We start from the raw sequence: 14,527 nt of genomic DNA, 5'->3' as shown, positions 1-14,527 counted from the left end.
ACCAGAATAAGTAAGCAGATAATAAACACAGGCACACCCCTCTGCAGCGACAATGTTGCCCATTGTTATAATTGGCAGTGTTAATATCATTGGTTACTCCAATAAACAAAATCTATTTTTATCATTTGAAAAGTGTTTTCAGTTCCACACAATTTCCTTCCACCCACTCTTTCATACGCTGAGTTTATGAACAGTGAACTTTCCTTTTCAATTCTGTGGTTGACTTTGCACTGAGCCTTAGGAATTACAGTTATCAAGAGTGGGAGAAATTTGAGAAACTATGGTTAAGAACCTGTAAAATAGTGTTGTTCAAAACCTCTCAAATCTCCATCCAAGTCAGCTTGGAGATTCTCCTGCTTAAATAATGTAACGACTAACATCATAACAACACTTGTCTTTCTAAACAAGTAATGGTGACTACTGTTCACTAACCAGTAAAGAAAGGTACTGGCCATTTGTTACAAAAGTGAAAACTAACTCAAAATGCTTTGTTATAAACTCAGATACATACGCTGAGAACATAAATCTCAAATGCTTTAGGTAATAAAGAGGTTTAAACCTAAAAACCACAAAGAAACAGAAGGCTGCTTTACTGCTTGAGATAACCTACTATGAACAGGAGATTTAAGATGATCTTCAAGTGTTTCTGATTAGTGTGAAACCAGCTATTCAGGAATAAAAATGCAGTAGGATTTGGAAGATGAAAGCGCACATTTCAGCCTGTTAAAGGGCCAATATCTTCCACATTTGAGGCTTACTTACCTCGTTTAGGGCAAGAACTGCCACCTGATTGGAAGAGGCAAACATCCCCATAAAATCAAAATAGCAGTTAGAGACAGGATCTGCTAGCGAATTCCAGGTCTACTTTGAGACTACGTCAGGGAACCGTAGTCTTGGAACGCTAAGGCAGAGCATCAGAGGCTAAAACTAAAGGAATCTTCCCCTTTGGCATGAAGGATGTCTTTACTAGATTTTTATTTACTTTACTTCATACTACTGACTAAAAAAGCTAAGAAGTAGGCAGAATAACCAGATTCTCACATATTTTGTTTTAAAGAAGCACACTGGAAATGCATCCTGCATTTAGGTCACATGGTGAATGGGCACGTCCCACAAACCAGGTCATATGGCAGAAGTCAGAGGCTGTTTGAAGTCTACTATCTCATTTTGTGATGAAAACAAGACAAAAGCAGCAAAATGCATACACAACCATCTCTGACTTGTAGCTTTATGATCGGTACAGCCTGCTGCAAAGTCTCCTCTTTATAGTTATTGCAGTAAATAGCACCAGCCTAATTGTACTGTGAACCTTACAGGCAAGGACAGAAGATAAAAACTGCAATGAATCGTGCTGACATAGCATGTTTCCTCCAGAGAGGCTTTACACTGAGCAAGTGTACTGTCTGCCCAACTTTACAGATGATTAAACAGAAATGCTGAGAAGTTAAATTAGTACTCCAAAATCTGAGCAGGGACAATATTAGGAATTGATCCCAGGAATAAAGCCCTATACACACTGAGCTAGGAAAGAATAGCAAAGAGTTCTTCAGCTGACATGAGGATTTTACTCTTCCAGCTGTGCCTCTTGTTTTGCATAATGATGCATATTGCCTTATACTGCATCAAATCTAACTCCAAAAGGCAGAATTATAACTAAACAGGCATTTTCTCTCAAAAAGATTTGTTTAAGAGATTTAGTGCTGGTCCCCTGAAGTGTAACAATCCATAACATTGACCACATAAAAACTGTCAAGACACTCACTTATTTTTATATTCTTAAAATTACTGTATGTGCAAAGACAGAGATAGCCAGTTAAAAATAAAAAAGGTGGGGGGGGAAGGGAACAGACAAGAGGAAAGCACTTGCAGTCTCACATAGAAAATTAACCAGGATATCAGTGATATAATGTCATGGTTAAAGTTAGGATATCAGTGATATAATGTCATGGTTAAAGTTCAGGGAAAGGCATGTGACTTTTGGCCTAATTTCCATTTTTACATCCTATTGGCAGTCTTGTTACTAGTTTAATTTCTTAATTGTATTTTTAATAACTTTATTATGTAACGTATCACCTATGTTTCAAGCTATATTCATCGAAAACATGTTTTCTCAATGTGATCTAGTAAATACTAGAAAGAATTGCACAATCTTAGTATATAGTTTGCCAACCACAGTTCATAGACAAAGCTAATAAAGGCAGATCACCAACCTTTGTTCCTAACCCTGTCACTGGCTGCTTGTGTAACATGCCATAGGTCACTCAGTCCCAGAGTATCTCATGCATTTATTATCTGGGAAGGACCAGCTGATGGTTCAGTGGTGGAAGGGATATTCCTCTCCTGATCCAACAGGGAGAAGAAGCTCCCCTTCCAACCTCTTTTTGCTCCTACAAATTCAAAAGCATAAGTGAGGAGGACTCTTCGTCTGCTGCCTTCCTCTGTGACCAACAATGATTTTGTCTCCTACTTCGGTCAGATACAGGGAAGGTGGGCACCTAACATGGACTGCATGGCTCAAACTCCATTCTGAGCCCATGTTCTTGTTAGTCCATGCTGGCTTCCAAACATATGGGAAAATTTGGACAGCAATTTAAAAAAATTGGAGTCAGAAGTTCCAGTCTTCATAACAAGCAGAAACAAAAAAACAGTTGGCAAGGAGTAATAAGTTCCCCAGTATTCCAGAAACTCTGGTTGAGAAGTAGTACTGTGAGCTCCTGTTATTCAGGCAGGGACTTTTAAAAGTCTAAAGGTCCTGTTAATATTTTTCTGTTTAAAAATGTCTTTCACTGGAACCTAGGCAACATTTAAAAATCTGGATTTCTTGATCTTAAAGTAACATCTGTCTCTCCTCTCTTTTTGACCCTGCAATCTTCCATGTGAGAGGAAAAAAGGGGGGGAAAAAAGGCAGCAAAAGGAAAATAAATGCCCTGAAAAAATAAGGGATCAGAGAAAAGGATCTGGAACCTAGAGGAAGAACAATATTAAGGGCTTCAAATCTTAACTGAGAGAGATCTCAGCTTCAGAGCCTGCAATATCCCTCAAACACCAGCAAAACCAGAAAGCATTCAGCAGGGAAAAAAAAAAAAAAGTAACTATTTCCATTTTCTCCTTCCAATTTAAAAACCTTTCTCCACCTAAAACTTTTTTGAAAAAAGTCACTTATTTTAGACCTAGAAATAGCCACTTTAAAATTGATGTATTCACTCCACATTAATTCTTTGTCTGCCTGAATAACAGAAGATCAGAAGCTGTTAGACTTTACCTCCACAACTTCACAGGTAAGGTGAGAATGCTAGTAACACTGAAGAGACATGTGGGAATGTAGAGAGAAAAAATTATTAGACATAAATATACTGTGCACAAATATACATTTCATATTTTTCTATGTAGAGTCTAAGATGATTGTTAGAATAAAGGAGCCCTAGAATGACAAGAGTTTTGGTTAAAACCCTTCTTCTGACAATGCTTCATCTCCATTAATACATCTGACTGTATATATTAGACAGGTATATACTGCATGAATTTAGGCATGAAGCTTTCTGAAAGAATATGCACCTTTCAAGTAAAAGTTTTCCATTATCCAGGAGAAAAAAAAAAAGAAAGAAAAAAAAGAAAAAAAAAAAACAGCAAACAAAGAGGTAGCTGCAGTAAGCAAAGAACAAGTGGCACATTCATACCTATTTTGACCCAAATCTAGAGACTAAATTGTCTGGAAATCAGAGCTTTATCTGTCAACTCCCATACAAAATATTTTGTTATAAAACTAAGCAATCCTGATGTAACACAGCTTATTACAGAAACAAAGCAAACTGCTATAAAATTGACAATGATTATCTTATTTATCAAGTCCAGCCCTCAGTTCTTGGTTTCTTACCTGATCTAATCTAAGACTGTCTGGGAAGTGAAAGAGGAAGTCAGTCAGTTTTCAGATAGTGAAGATAGGAAAAGTTTGTCATTATTTGTGCACAAAAGCTTTTCAGAAGTCAGAAGACAAATTACTATTCGAGGAGCCTAAGCAGGAAAATGCTTTCTGCAGTCAACAAAGAATTCATCTGACATCCAGCTCCTGAGCAGAATGTTATCTATTTATACCATCATGGAGGGTGATAACTAATCAGTGCGAGCTGTCCTTAGAAAGGCAGTATGGGAGGGCATATTGCAACTTTAAGATGATATAAAATTGCACAGATGGAAACAAGACTCATTTTTCCTTTCTTGCATATCAACCATCTTTCTCCCATTTTTGGCTTAAAATGAGCATGCTTCATTCTATTTTAGGAAATTAAAATTTTCTTAAATCAACAGGAATGCCAAAGTAGTAATGTATTTGGAAATATTGCTTGGTTCACTATAGAATGTATTACTAAATTAAAAATGTGTAACAAAACTGAAGTAGTGCTGTGGGTTTTTGTTTGTTTGTTTGTTTTTTTTCCTCTAGCCAAGCCCATGTTATTCCCATTGCAACAACTAGGCACGCAGCAAATTAAAATGCAAAATATTCCATAAAAGTATGATAATTGGCAGAACTTGCCCTTTAATATACCACTAAAACAAGTACGCTTTTGAAAGGTGAACAATCTACTCAAATGCATACTTGTTCAGGACTTAAAAGGAAGAATTCTCTTAAGGCTGTTGCCTTATCAAAACTGCTTGACTAGCAACACTGACAGCTCTTAAAGTCAAGACGAGCAGCACTTAAGCTCCACCTGAGCAACTGGTGCTCAGTAACAGAGCAACACACAGGTAGCATTTCACAGTCCCATTGCTGCAGAAATAACAGCTCAGAAGCTAGGAGACAGCTCAGAAACTTACTGTGGCACATCATAGAATCCATCACACCTTCCTGACCTGGTTTTTCATTCCAGGAAGGAATGCAAGGTGTTACTGGGGATGAAATTTTAATTCTTGGAGTGAAGCCATTCTGAAGTTTTCTGTTATTCTAGCTAATGAGATGTCCTGCAACCTGCAAAGCTGCAGAAGGCCTCTACCTAGTCTGTTACCTAACAAAGTCATAAATGTTTCTCTGAATGTCTGCCTTCCTCAAACAAAGAAAGGGCTTGCTATGCTACCCATAAAGCAAATTGCAAACTCACAGCAGAACTAAGATGAGGATGTAAATAAATAAGGAAATCAAAATTATTAGAGTAGAGGAGGAATAACAAAAAAAAAAAAAAAAAAAAAGAACATGAAGAATCATGCATATGAAATAAAAAACAGCCAAGCTGAGGTCCTTGTTTGTACCAAAGTATGGTAATTACAACTTACTTCATCTTTTCATAAATGCTTCTGAGATAGAAAACTGCTCTTAATACAAGCTAAAGCAGCCCTGGTAACCCTCTAGTTCTCCAGTAATGAGTTTCTATGGTCTCTTGTGCCTTGATTTTCATGGCCTGACACCCTGTTGAGGTGTACCCTGAGGGTTTTTTTGTGGCAGATCCCAAGCCTGCCATTAATCATTTCCAGAATTGGGAAGGGAATGAGCTTCTGAGGAATGAATTCTGGGCTTTTAGTTGTATTCACAATGTCTCATAAACCAAAGTAGGTTAACAGAACTGACTAGCATTCTCCATCTCTTAGTAGTAGTTACTGAAACCCCCAGATACTCTGTTGAGGTGAAATTCATCACCAAGATGCCAAATAAGAAGTGCTTCTCCAAAACATACCATTTATATGGCAGTACCTGACAGGAGCAAAAGAATTTCTTCTGATTTTACTTGTCCATTAGCACAGACCTTTAATTTTCTGTCTCTTTACTGGAGAAAAAAAAAAAAAAAAAAAAGAAAAGAGAAAAAAAGAAAAAAAAAAAAAAGAAAAAAAAGAAAAAAAAAAGAAAAAAGGAAAAGAGAAAAAAGAAAGAGAAAGTGAAAAGGAAACACAAAAGTATATCGTCTGCATTTGCCAGAAGAACTTGCAAACCATCTATCATGCAGTTAGGACGTGATCCAAAGCCTACCAACGTCAATGGGCTGAGGATCAGATCCTTATTCAGCTCTTGGAGATAATTCCTCTTAGCACTGAAAACTGTTTATTTAGGTCCCAGTCTCTATTCATATCTTAATTATCTCAGAGCTTTGTCCAGCCAAATATTGAATACCTCTAATGAGAGAGATTCCGCAACTTCTCTGGTTCTGTGTCAGTGTTTGGCAATCTTCATGGTGGAAAAAAATACATCCTAGTATCTTAGAAAGATATAAATTAGCTATTTTTTTTCTCGAAAAATTACATTCAAAGCTGCCACCTTTCTTAATTCTCATAAGCAACATAAACAGATAAAGAAAAAGCCATGTGTCAGAAAGAACCAAAAAAGGAAGACAAGAAAGCAAATTAGGTTTGACTATGTCAAAACAGACATGGAGCTGAAACCAGCTGACTTTTGCACAAATGTGCTCAGACGTGGTATCTTGCTGAGAAACTGCTTACCTGATCTCGGGAATATGGAGTATCCACTATGCGTTTGTCTGAACATGCTGCTAGAAGAATCTTCATTGCGTTTAACTGGAGCAGCATTTCACAAGCCATGGTATCAAAGAAAGTAATATTGGCAAGAGCTGCTGAAGCCAGCAGGAAAACTTCACCAGATGAGGCTTCTTGGCACAGTTCTAGGAATGCAGAGAATAAGCTGAATAAAAGTCATCCCTTCATTGCAGAAACATGTTCGTTTCAAAGCAACATTTAACCATCTGCACTTTTCATTAATAATCTTAATATCTGACCAAGAATAATTATGACCAAGTTCATAATATTCAAGACCAAAAAAAATCATTTTGTGGCAAAAATATAGTATATCACAATTTAAGGTGCTTTATAAGCTTTTAACATTAGGCACCCTTATTTATGCTTGTGTTTCTGGACACCACAAGCAGGCAAAGATGGAAAAAATGAATCTAGCCACCACGTGTTTCCTAAGCATTCATCTAACTAATGAGATGATCTACCTAGTTTATCATTCTACAGAGAACATTCCATTGAATGTTGTTCAACCTGCAATTTGATATAAATAAAATGAAATACAGGAGGCAGAAGGCTGACAGTAGGTGAACCATAAGAGAATAATTCTGCCATATATCCTGATCTTTAGAATGAAGCACACACATCTCTAAACTTATTTCTTTGTAGTCATCCTGCATATTTTTGAGCTTCAGTAAGAAGTGCTGAAGACACCACTGTCTTTTAATTCCTTGCACACATGTATTTTAACTAAGATCCGAATCACCTGGCAATTAGATTTCGGCATGTTTTAAAAATTAAACATATTACAGTAATTCAATTACTGAGCTATAAATATTACAAGGACACTGGTGTGTGATTATTGAAAAAGCTCTCCCAAAGTTACACACGGTCTATTTTTAATGCTCACATATCTTGAGAAGAGTATATGTTACTAAATTCATGTGGAACTTGAGCACAGAGAATCAGGGAAATTCTCCACCTGCTAATCCCTTACAGTGGGCTATTCAGTTTCTCCTTTGACTGCGGTACATTGTGATAACCTCTAAAAACAACTTAAGTCAGTTTAGATGCCGCTAGTAGTCTAGTTACAGGAGAATCAGGCACAGCACAGGTTAATTCCACCCACTGGATTCAGAGAAGGTTCGAGGCAGAACCTTCAGTATTTATTGCTGGGCATTCTGGTCATTAGTGATAAAAGTGTTTCCTTGACTTCTGCAGCGCTAGCTCTGGGAATGCCTAAGAATGTTTGAGCACATCTCAGATAATTCCTAGCCACTGCAGAATCCTCAAGCAGTAGCACTACTACAATCTTTTCTTAATCCATTAAATAATAATAATAAAAACATGAAAATTGAAGTGCTCTACTTTAACTGTAACCATTGGGCTCAGTAGAGGAATATCCAGGTAAAATGTAATGATCATGGGAAATCAAACTAAATGACCCAAACTGGAGTTTCTAACATGAAGCTCTGAGAAAATCTGAATGTCCAGAGAGAGAACACCTGACTGAAAGCCTCTAGTATTTGAAAGGGTTAGAGCATGGTGCTAGAAATAACAGATTCCTCTCTCTAGAAAGTCATGAGAAATTTCATCTTATTTTCTTGAAGTATCCTCACTGACAAAAGGTTAAGGAAAAGCTTGCTGTTAACTTTTCCTTATTTTACCATAGATGAGAGGCCTAGGCAAGGAAGATAGGAACTTTTATTTTCCCATAACAATGTCTATATATTATACTACATTATACTTTTCTTCTGAAGTATCGTACAAACGTAGACGTAGTGATGAACAACTTTAGAAAACACAACAGCCATAAAGGTTAGCAGCTATTAGAAACTCCATTTTAGAGACTAACATGGGACAGGAGGATACTTGGCTAAGTTCCTTCTGTGGCTTTAATGGTCGAATTTCACATGGATATTATTTTTTTAGAGCTATGCATAACTTTTACTTGAATGTGGACTGGAGTAAAAAATATTAAGTAACTGCAGAATGTCCTGCTTCAGGGTTAAAAATGACCAAGTTCTCCTATCTGGTGAGGAAAAAATTGAAAACATTCTTTTTACAGAATCTTGCTAATGGAAGAATCCTACCCTCAATCTGTTATTTTAACTGGAAAGACTCAGAAATTACATAAAGAACTTACTAACAAGCGCTGTTACAATTTCTTCCATATTTTCCAGAAAGCTGCTGAGATGCTGAGTGAACGTCAGATGTGGAGATGTGATCTGTGCAATTACTGCTGCTGCTTCTGCATGAGTGGCTTCAGAATGGGTGTTATCAGTAAGAATGTCAGTCAGGCACAGTATCCCATCAACCTATGGAGAAACAATAGGTATAGATTGGAATTACTCCAAGAAATACTTTTGCAACCAAATAGGTGTATAAGTCCTCTTTTCTTGGCTGTGGCTAAACTACTCAGTTTATTTTTAAAATTGACTTGAACTTGGTTGCACTTATTACATAAGTTTCAATTTAGCAAATAAAAGTAAGTTCAACATAAAAGTTTGTTGACCAAAAAAAGTCTTGCATTTCCTTCTCCCATAACGTTCCTACTGAACTGATTTTGGCCAAACAAAAAGTCTCTTCTGATAGAAGTCTCAAGTAAAGCACTATTCCAAAAATAAACTCTGATAAGCAAATGTTAACCGCTACTCTGCCAAAGACACATTTACATTCATTCAAGTGTGTCCCATTGTAAGACTCAAGTTTAAGTGTGCAGTAACTTCTTCACAGGCAGATTTTTTGCCACGTTTTACTGAATTTGTCATAAAGTAAACACAGGGTCAGAAAGTACCATGAAGGATAGACCTGTCAAACTCCAGCTGATGAGCTAGCTTCCACAGGTGTCAAATTAGAACTAGGACTGCATATTCAGAAGAGAAACAGAAACATGAGTAAAATGGACATGGATTTATATTTTTAGAATATAGTATTTTAAACTAATTCCTTATGCAGTTTAGGCAAATACATCACATATGCACACTTTATTCTGGATTATAGGAAACCCACGGACACAATGAAAGACTGTAACAGAGTATAGACAATGGGATAGCTCAAACTGTAGAGATGTATCATCTGTTAATAATCAACCCAGGAAAAGAAGGTCCTCTGTAGACAAGGACATAATCTAAGAACTTTCAAATTAACAGCACTATGTTTCTCCCCTGGTTTCACATATTGCTGAATAATTCATCATATTGTCAAGTAGGTATGTAGATGTGCTAAGAGGGGACAGAGAGCATGAAGATGCATGTAGCATCAAATCCACGAATTCACTAATCAAAATCTTTATATGAAGCTAATGTAACTATAGGTTTATAGTTACAGTTTTAAATCAGTTTACAAATGATCAGAGCTTCTACAAGCTTCACTGAGCAACAGTTTTAAAGACCGATCTTTTTATTTATTTGAAGCTCTGAAAAAGTATTGTAATTGTCTTACAAGTTTATTAGATATTTTATAAATACAAAGAGAAACTACGAAGGCTTAGCACTGAAATATACTTTAATTGTAAAACAAAACCAAACACATTATACACTCACCAAGAGTCTTTCATAGGCCTGTTGTTCAGATTGCATTCTCTGTCTATTCAAAGCTTCCTCAGAACATGCTTCTTAAGTCCTATTTATTTTTTTTCCACAAAGCATATATAGCAAAATTCGTATTCACATTTTTGTAATTTATTAATAGAGAAAGTGGAGTTACCCTAATTAGTTATCTTGCAATGAGCATAAATTAAATTATTGATAAGAACCAACAGTTACTATGTTTTACAAGAAAAGCTTTCAGATTGATGGAAGCAAAAATCACCCTCTGGAAGATTATTTATTGGGATGCACTTTTTAATAGGCAATAGACTATATCATTGAAACCCTAAGAACATAAAGAAATACAAAAGAAATTATATCTCTATTTTTCGTGCAGATTACAAATAGGATTTAGTACAGAAACTGAAAGGACTGGCAAGAAGAGGAAGAATAAATTTTCAACACTAAACTTATTCTTGACAACCTTTCAACATTAATCTACCTATAGCAAAATATTTCCTCCTAGTTATGGCAGAATTCTACAGTTTGAAACAGCAGATTCACATAATTCTCTTGGCTTCAAGGTATATTAATAGATCTCAGTGTCAAGAATTAATACATGTCCTCACAAGATGATTTAGTAGCCAATGTGTGCTAGACAATATCATATGCAAAACTCCACAGTTTTGTCACCTTGAAACCTCCCTATATCACACCTTGTCTGGGGTCTGAAGGATGCTAATAACAGTCAGAATAAAATTTTAAATATATTCCAAGGCATTAAAAAAAATATATATATATACACACACACACACACTTCAGAAGAAGCTTCTTCTAAGATCTGGTAACAGGATAGAGTACTCTTCAGCCCTAAATTTACTGGTTGAAATTCACTTGGACAACTCTTATTCAATGACCTCAGCGAAATGATTTTGGAGTGGTTTTATGCTATTTCAGAACCAGTAATGGCTTATGAAAGAGGTACAAGTACAAGGTTAGGTTTTTCCATCAGCACTGATTGTTTATATCTACACTATGAAATACAAGCTGCTAAAAATACAGAGTCTGTACTCAACTTCTAAATTACTTATTTGATTTTTTTTAAGTAATTGTTTTTGGAAATGGACAGTTGCTGAATTGTAAATAGAACTGGATATATGTTTTTCTTCAGCATAAAGATAAAATTTATATTTAAGATCCATAAAGGCCAGAACTATTTAGTTTTCCTCCTTTCTATTCAGAATCCTGTAAATTAGTAACAAATTCTGCCTAAAGTTTGCTGTATACTCTTTTGGCTCTTTTCTTAAATATAGAAGATAAAATAATTCTGCTCCATCAGGCAACCCCATTTATAAGTGTCCAGCAATAAATTTTAAAATGACAGGGGAACAATCTAATAAAAGCACTTTAACATCCAAAAAGAAATTGCTGCTCAAAGCATTTTTATAATTAGCTTTCACACTGAAAGGAACTTTGGATGACTGCCCTGTTTTCTGTTTAATTTTGGTGAAGTAATCAGCTAAATGTCAAATCTGTTCATCACCTTGGCAATACAAAAGAACCAGTTAGCCAGATAAAGCAAATAAATGAATTCCATGAATGCAACAAGATGCTGTGGAGACCCTGCGTTTGAGGAATGGTGTTCAGTAAATGGTTGATCACTAATGTTTCAATATTGATAACTGGAAAAATGCCAGGAACTTACATTCTTATAAGGATAGCTCTGTTACGTAAACTTCATCCAAGTGGCAAAATAAGTACGTGACCACTTTACTGCATAGATCAAGTCTTCTGAAAGGAAATCATTTATTTTCTCTACAACAGAAATGAATGAGTTCTAGGGCAGCCCTCTTTCTTCAGTATACCTGTTCTTTCTCTTAAAACTATTACATAAAACTAGGCATCTGCTAACATGGTTGAACTAGCTTGAATTAAATCCTAGCAGTTAATAAAGATAGCAGTACAGAACTTGCAATGAATTGCATTATTGATTTCCTGACTTGAAATATTACACACAATGCACATCTTAACTCTGTTTTCTGAAAGGAGGTTTAAGGCAGGTTTTCCAGCTGACTCTGAGAACCAAGACATCTTCCCTTCTTTCCAATAATGCCTGTCTTCAGCTGGATAAAATGCTGCTGAAGGTCTTTTCTCATACAATGACTTTCTCCCACATTCTTGTTTGTCCTCTCAATGCTCAGATGAGCTCTACATATTGGTAAATTTTCTCAAGTTCTCTGAATTGATGTCCCAAGTCATCCTGTTGAGATCAGAGAGCCTCACAGTCTATCAGCCCCCATCATCAAATCTGTGGATAACCCTATCCAGCCTGCTGCTGGGTGCCTCTGGTAAGCAGCACCAGCAGGTTATAAAACAAATTTTACAGGAAAACAGAAAAAAATGACAGAATTGAGGGGAAATGTTGAGATCCAGATATGAGACAGCAAGCATGAAAATAAAATCCCAACAGCAGAAGATGAATTTTTGGGGGATCACTTTTCAAACATTGTTTCAGCCTTCTCAGAAGGTAAGAGGAGAATTTTGAAAGTAGAGGCTGCACCAAACAGTCAAGCACCAACAGATCAAAATTGTGTTTATTATATTAGTTTTATCCTTTCATACATGCTGTATATTAGTACCTCCCAGTTTGAGTCTTGAAGAGAATAACTGAAAGGAGAGATGAACATTAGCAGTCTGAATGGAAATAGCATAGCTAGATAACAACCTAAACACACTAGAATTTATGGGACAAGGAAGGAGAGGGAGAAAAAGAAAGTAAGGAGGGAAAAATGATCATATTCAAAAACTATTTGAATCCCTGGCTTAGCATTCTCTGAACACTATATAATTCACTCCCCAGACCGCTGCATGAATCATGAAGTTGCTCCACTCTTCCACAATTCCACTGAAAATGGCATCCAGCAGAATCCATATACCATTATTTTGATGACTTATTACTCATGAAATGAATTCCTGATCATCAAGGCTGATGTGCATCCTACATAAACTTCTTTTAAACTTATTTTGCAGCTGAAGAAGGCATACAATTCTTATTTAACTTTTATCACAGAATCACAGAATCATTTAGGTTGGAAGAGACCTCCAAGATCACCTAGTCCAACCTCTGACCTAACACTAATAAGTCCTCCACTAAACCATGTCACTAAGCTCTACATCTAAACGTCTCTTAAAGACCTCCAGGGATGGTGACTCAACCACTTCCCTGGGCAGCCTATTCCAATGCCTAACAACCCTTTCGGTAAAGAAGTTTTTCCTAATATCCAACCTAAACCTCCCCTGGCGAAAAAATAAATAAAAGAATAGACTGAGCCCAAAAATCCATTTACTATAAAGTCCTCTCATCGAGGACGTATCAGCTATTAAACTGATAAGAACAAACACTACACTTGATCTTAGCCAAAAGGCCGAGAAGTGATGTTGAAAGAAACCAAGGAAAAGGGACCAAGTATTCTACCTTACCATTCATATATGGTCACCTGCCCTGTGAAATACTCTGCAGATAAAACTGCCTTAGCTCCACTAGCTGAGAAATATGCTGATTTATACCAGCTAAAGAGCTGGTCAGCTATTTTTAAAGTGAGATGATATACTAGTAAAGTGATGCGATTAAAATGTCCACAAATACTATTTCAAGTAATCAAGGCTGCTGCAGCAATTCCATGGAAGCAGCACTGACCAGTAAAAAACACTCTCATGATTTTTGGAACAACTGCTGTATAGGAATCATGGCACCTTATAAATATAAGCTATTCTTTTATGCTCTACACAGCAGTGCAGAGCTGAATAAAGGCTGACTGGTTCCCAGCTCAGTAGTTTTAAAACTGCTGGCAATTACCTTAGCTTTGTATTGAAATTTGCTATGAGTGGGTTCTTTGGTTCGTGGCACCTTCAACTCAAGTTTCCCATTTAAACTTCCATCCTTCAGAATGTGGTCATGCTATGGATGACATATTTATTCTTCCCCTTGTTTAGCCACCAAGGGTCAACGTGAAGATTATCTAATCTATATGGGGAGTATTTTTATGTGCATTAAATAAAAAAAATCTCAACCTCAAAAAAGACTGTTAAACTTCTCAGCCTGAAGGTTGCATTAAAGGTGGCAATGCCTAAGTAGAAATCCTGCAGCCATGTTGTAGGAGGAAATGAACTGCAGAGCAAGATGAAATGAGTGAATTCTGGGTTGAATAGGAGTGGAAAGGATAAATGTTATATAAACCTTTTCTTCCTTCTAAACCTAGGAAAAACAGTCACCTCACAGTGGACGTTCTTTGGCACTCAGAGAGGGTCTAAGCTTGTTGCAGATTTGATTTGTCAAAGAGGTAATAATGAATAAGTCCTTTCTGTAGAAAGGATGGACAAAATCAGTAAGACTGACATCCAGACTTCTTTCCTGTCTCTGTTTCAAGGATAAGGGAATAGCTGGCTTTGAACTACCTCAATACTGAGGACTTAGATGAAGGGAAAGGCAGTCTTTTAAAGTTGTTGATAAAAGAAACCAGGAGCTGCGCTGCTGTTAGCCTACCAGCTCA

General features: G+C 36.5%; 1 protein-coding gene and 1 pseudogene across 10 annotated transcripts in view; both read right to left on the bottom strand.

The window, feature by feature from the left end:
• Positions 1–14,527, bottom strand: part of INSC (INSC spindle orientation adaptor protein) — a 145,239-nt gene that overhangs the window by 18,743 nt on the left and 111,969 nt on the right. For all 10 annotated transcript variants that reach the window (XM_013177806.3, XM_013177805.3, XM_066997436.1 and 7 more), the window contains 2 exons: positions 8,594–8,765; positions 6,421–6,599 (listed from right to left, as the gene is read on the bottom strand). In XM_013177806.3, coding sequence (XP_013033260.3) covers positions 6,421–6,599; positions 8,594–8,765 — 351 coding nt within the window. The remainder of the gene's footprint in view (positions 1–6,420; positions 6,600–8,593; positions 8,766–14,527) is intronic.
• Positions 13,293–13,414, bottom strand: LOC125183501 (U2 spliceosomal RNA; annotated as a pseudogene).

Source organism: Anser cygnoides, chromosome 5, assembly GCF_040182565.1.
Source record: "Anser cygnoides isolate HZ-2024a breed goose chromosome 5, Taihu_goose_T2T_genome, whole genome shotgun sequence".
Classification (NCBI taxonomy): domain Eukaryota; kingdom Metazoa; phylum Chordata; class Aves; order Anseriformes; family Anatidae; genus Anser; species Anser cygnoides.
The sequence above is the reverse complement of the archived record's forward strand: the minus strand, read 5'-3'. Positions and strand labels throughout refer to the sequence as shown.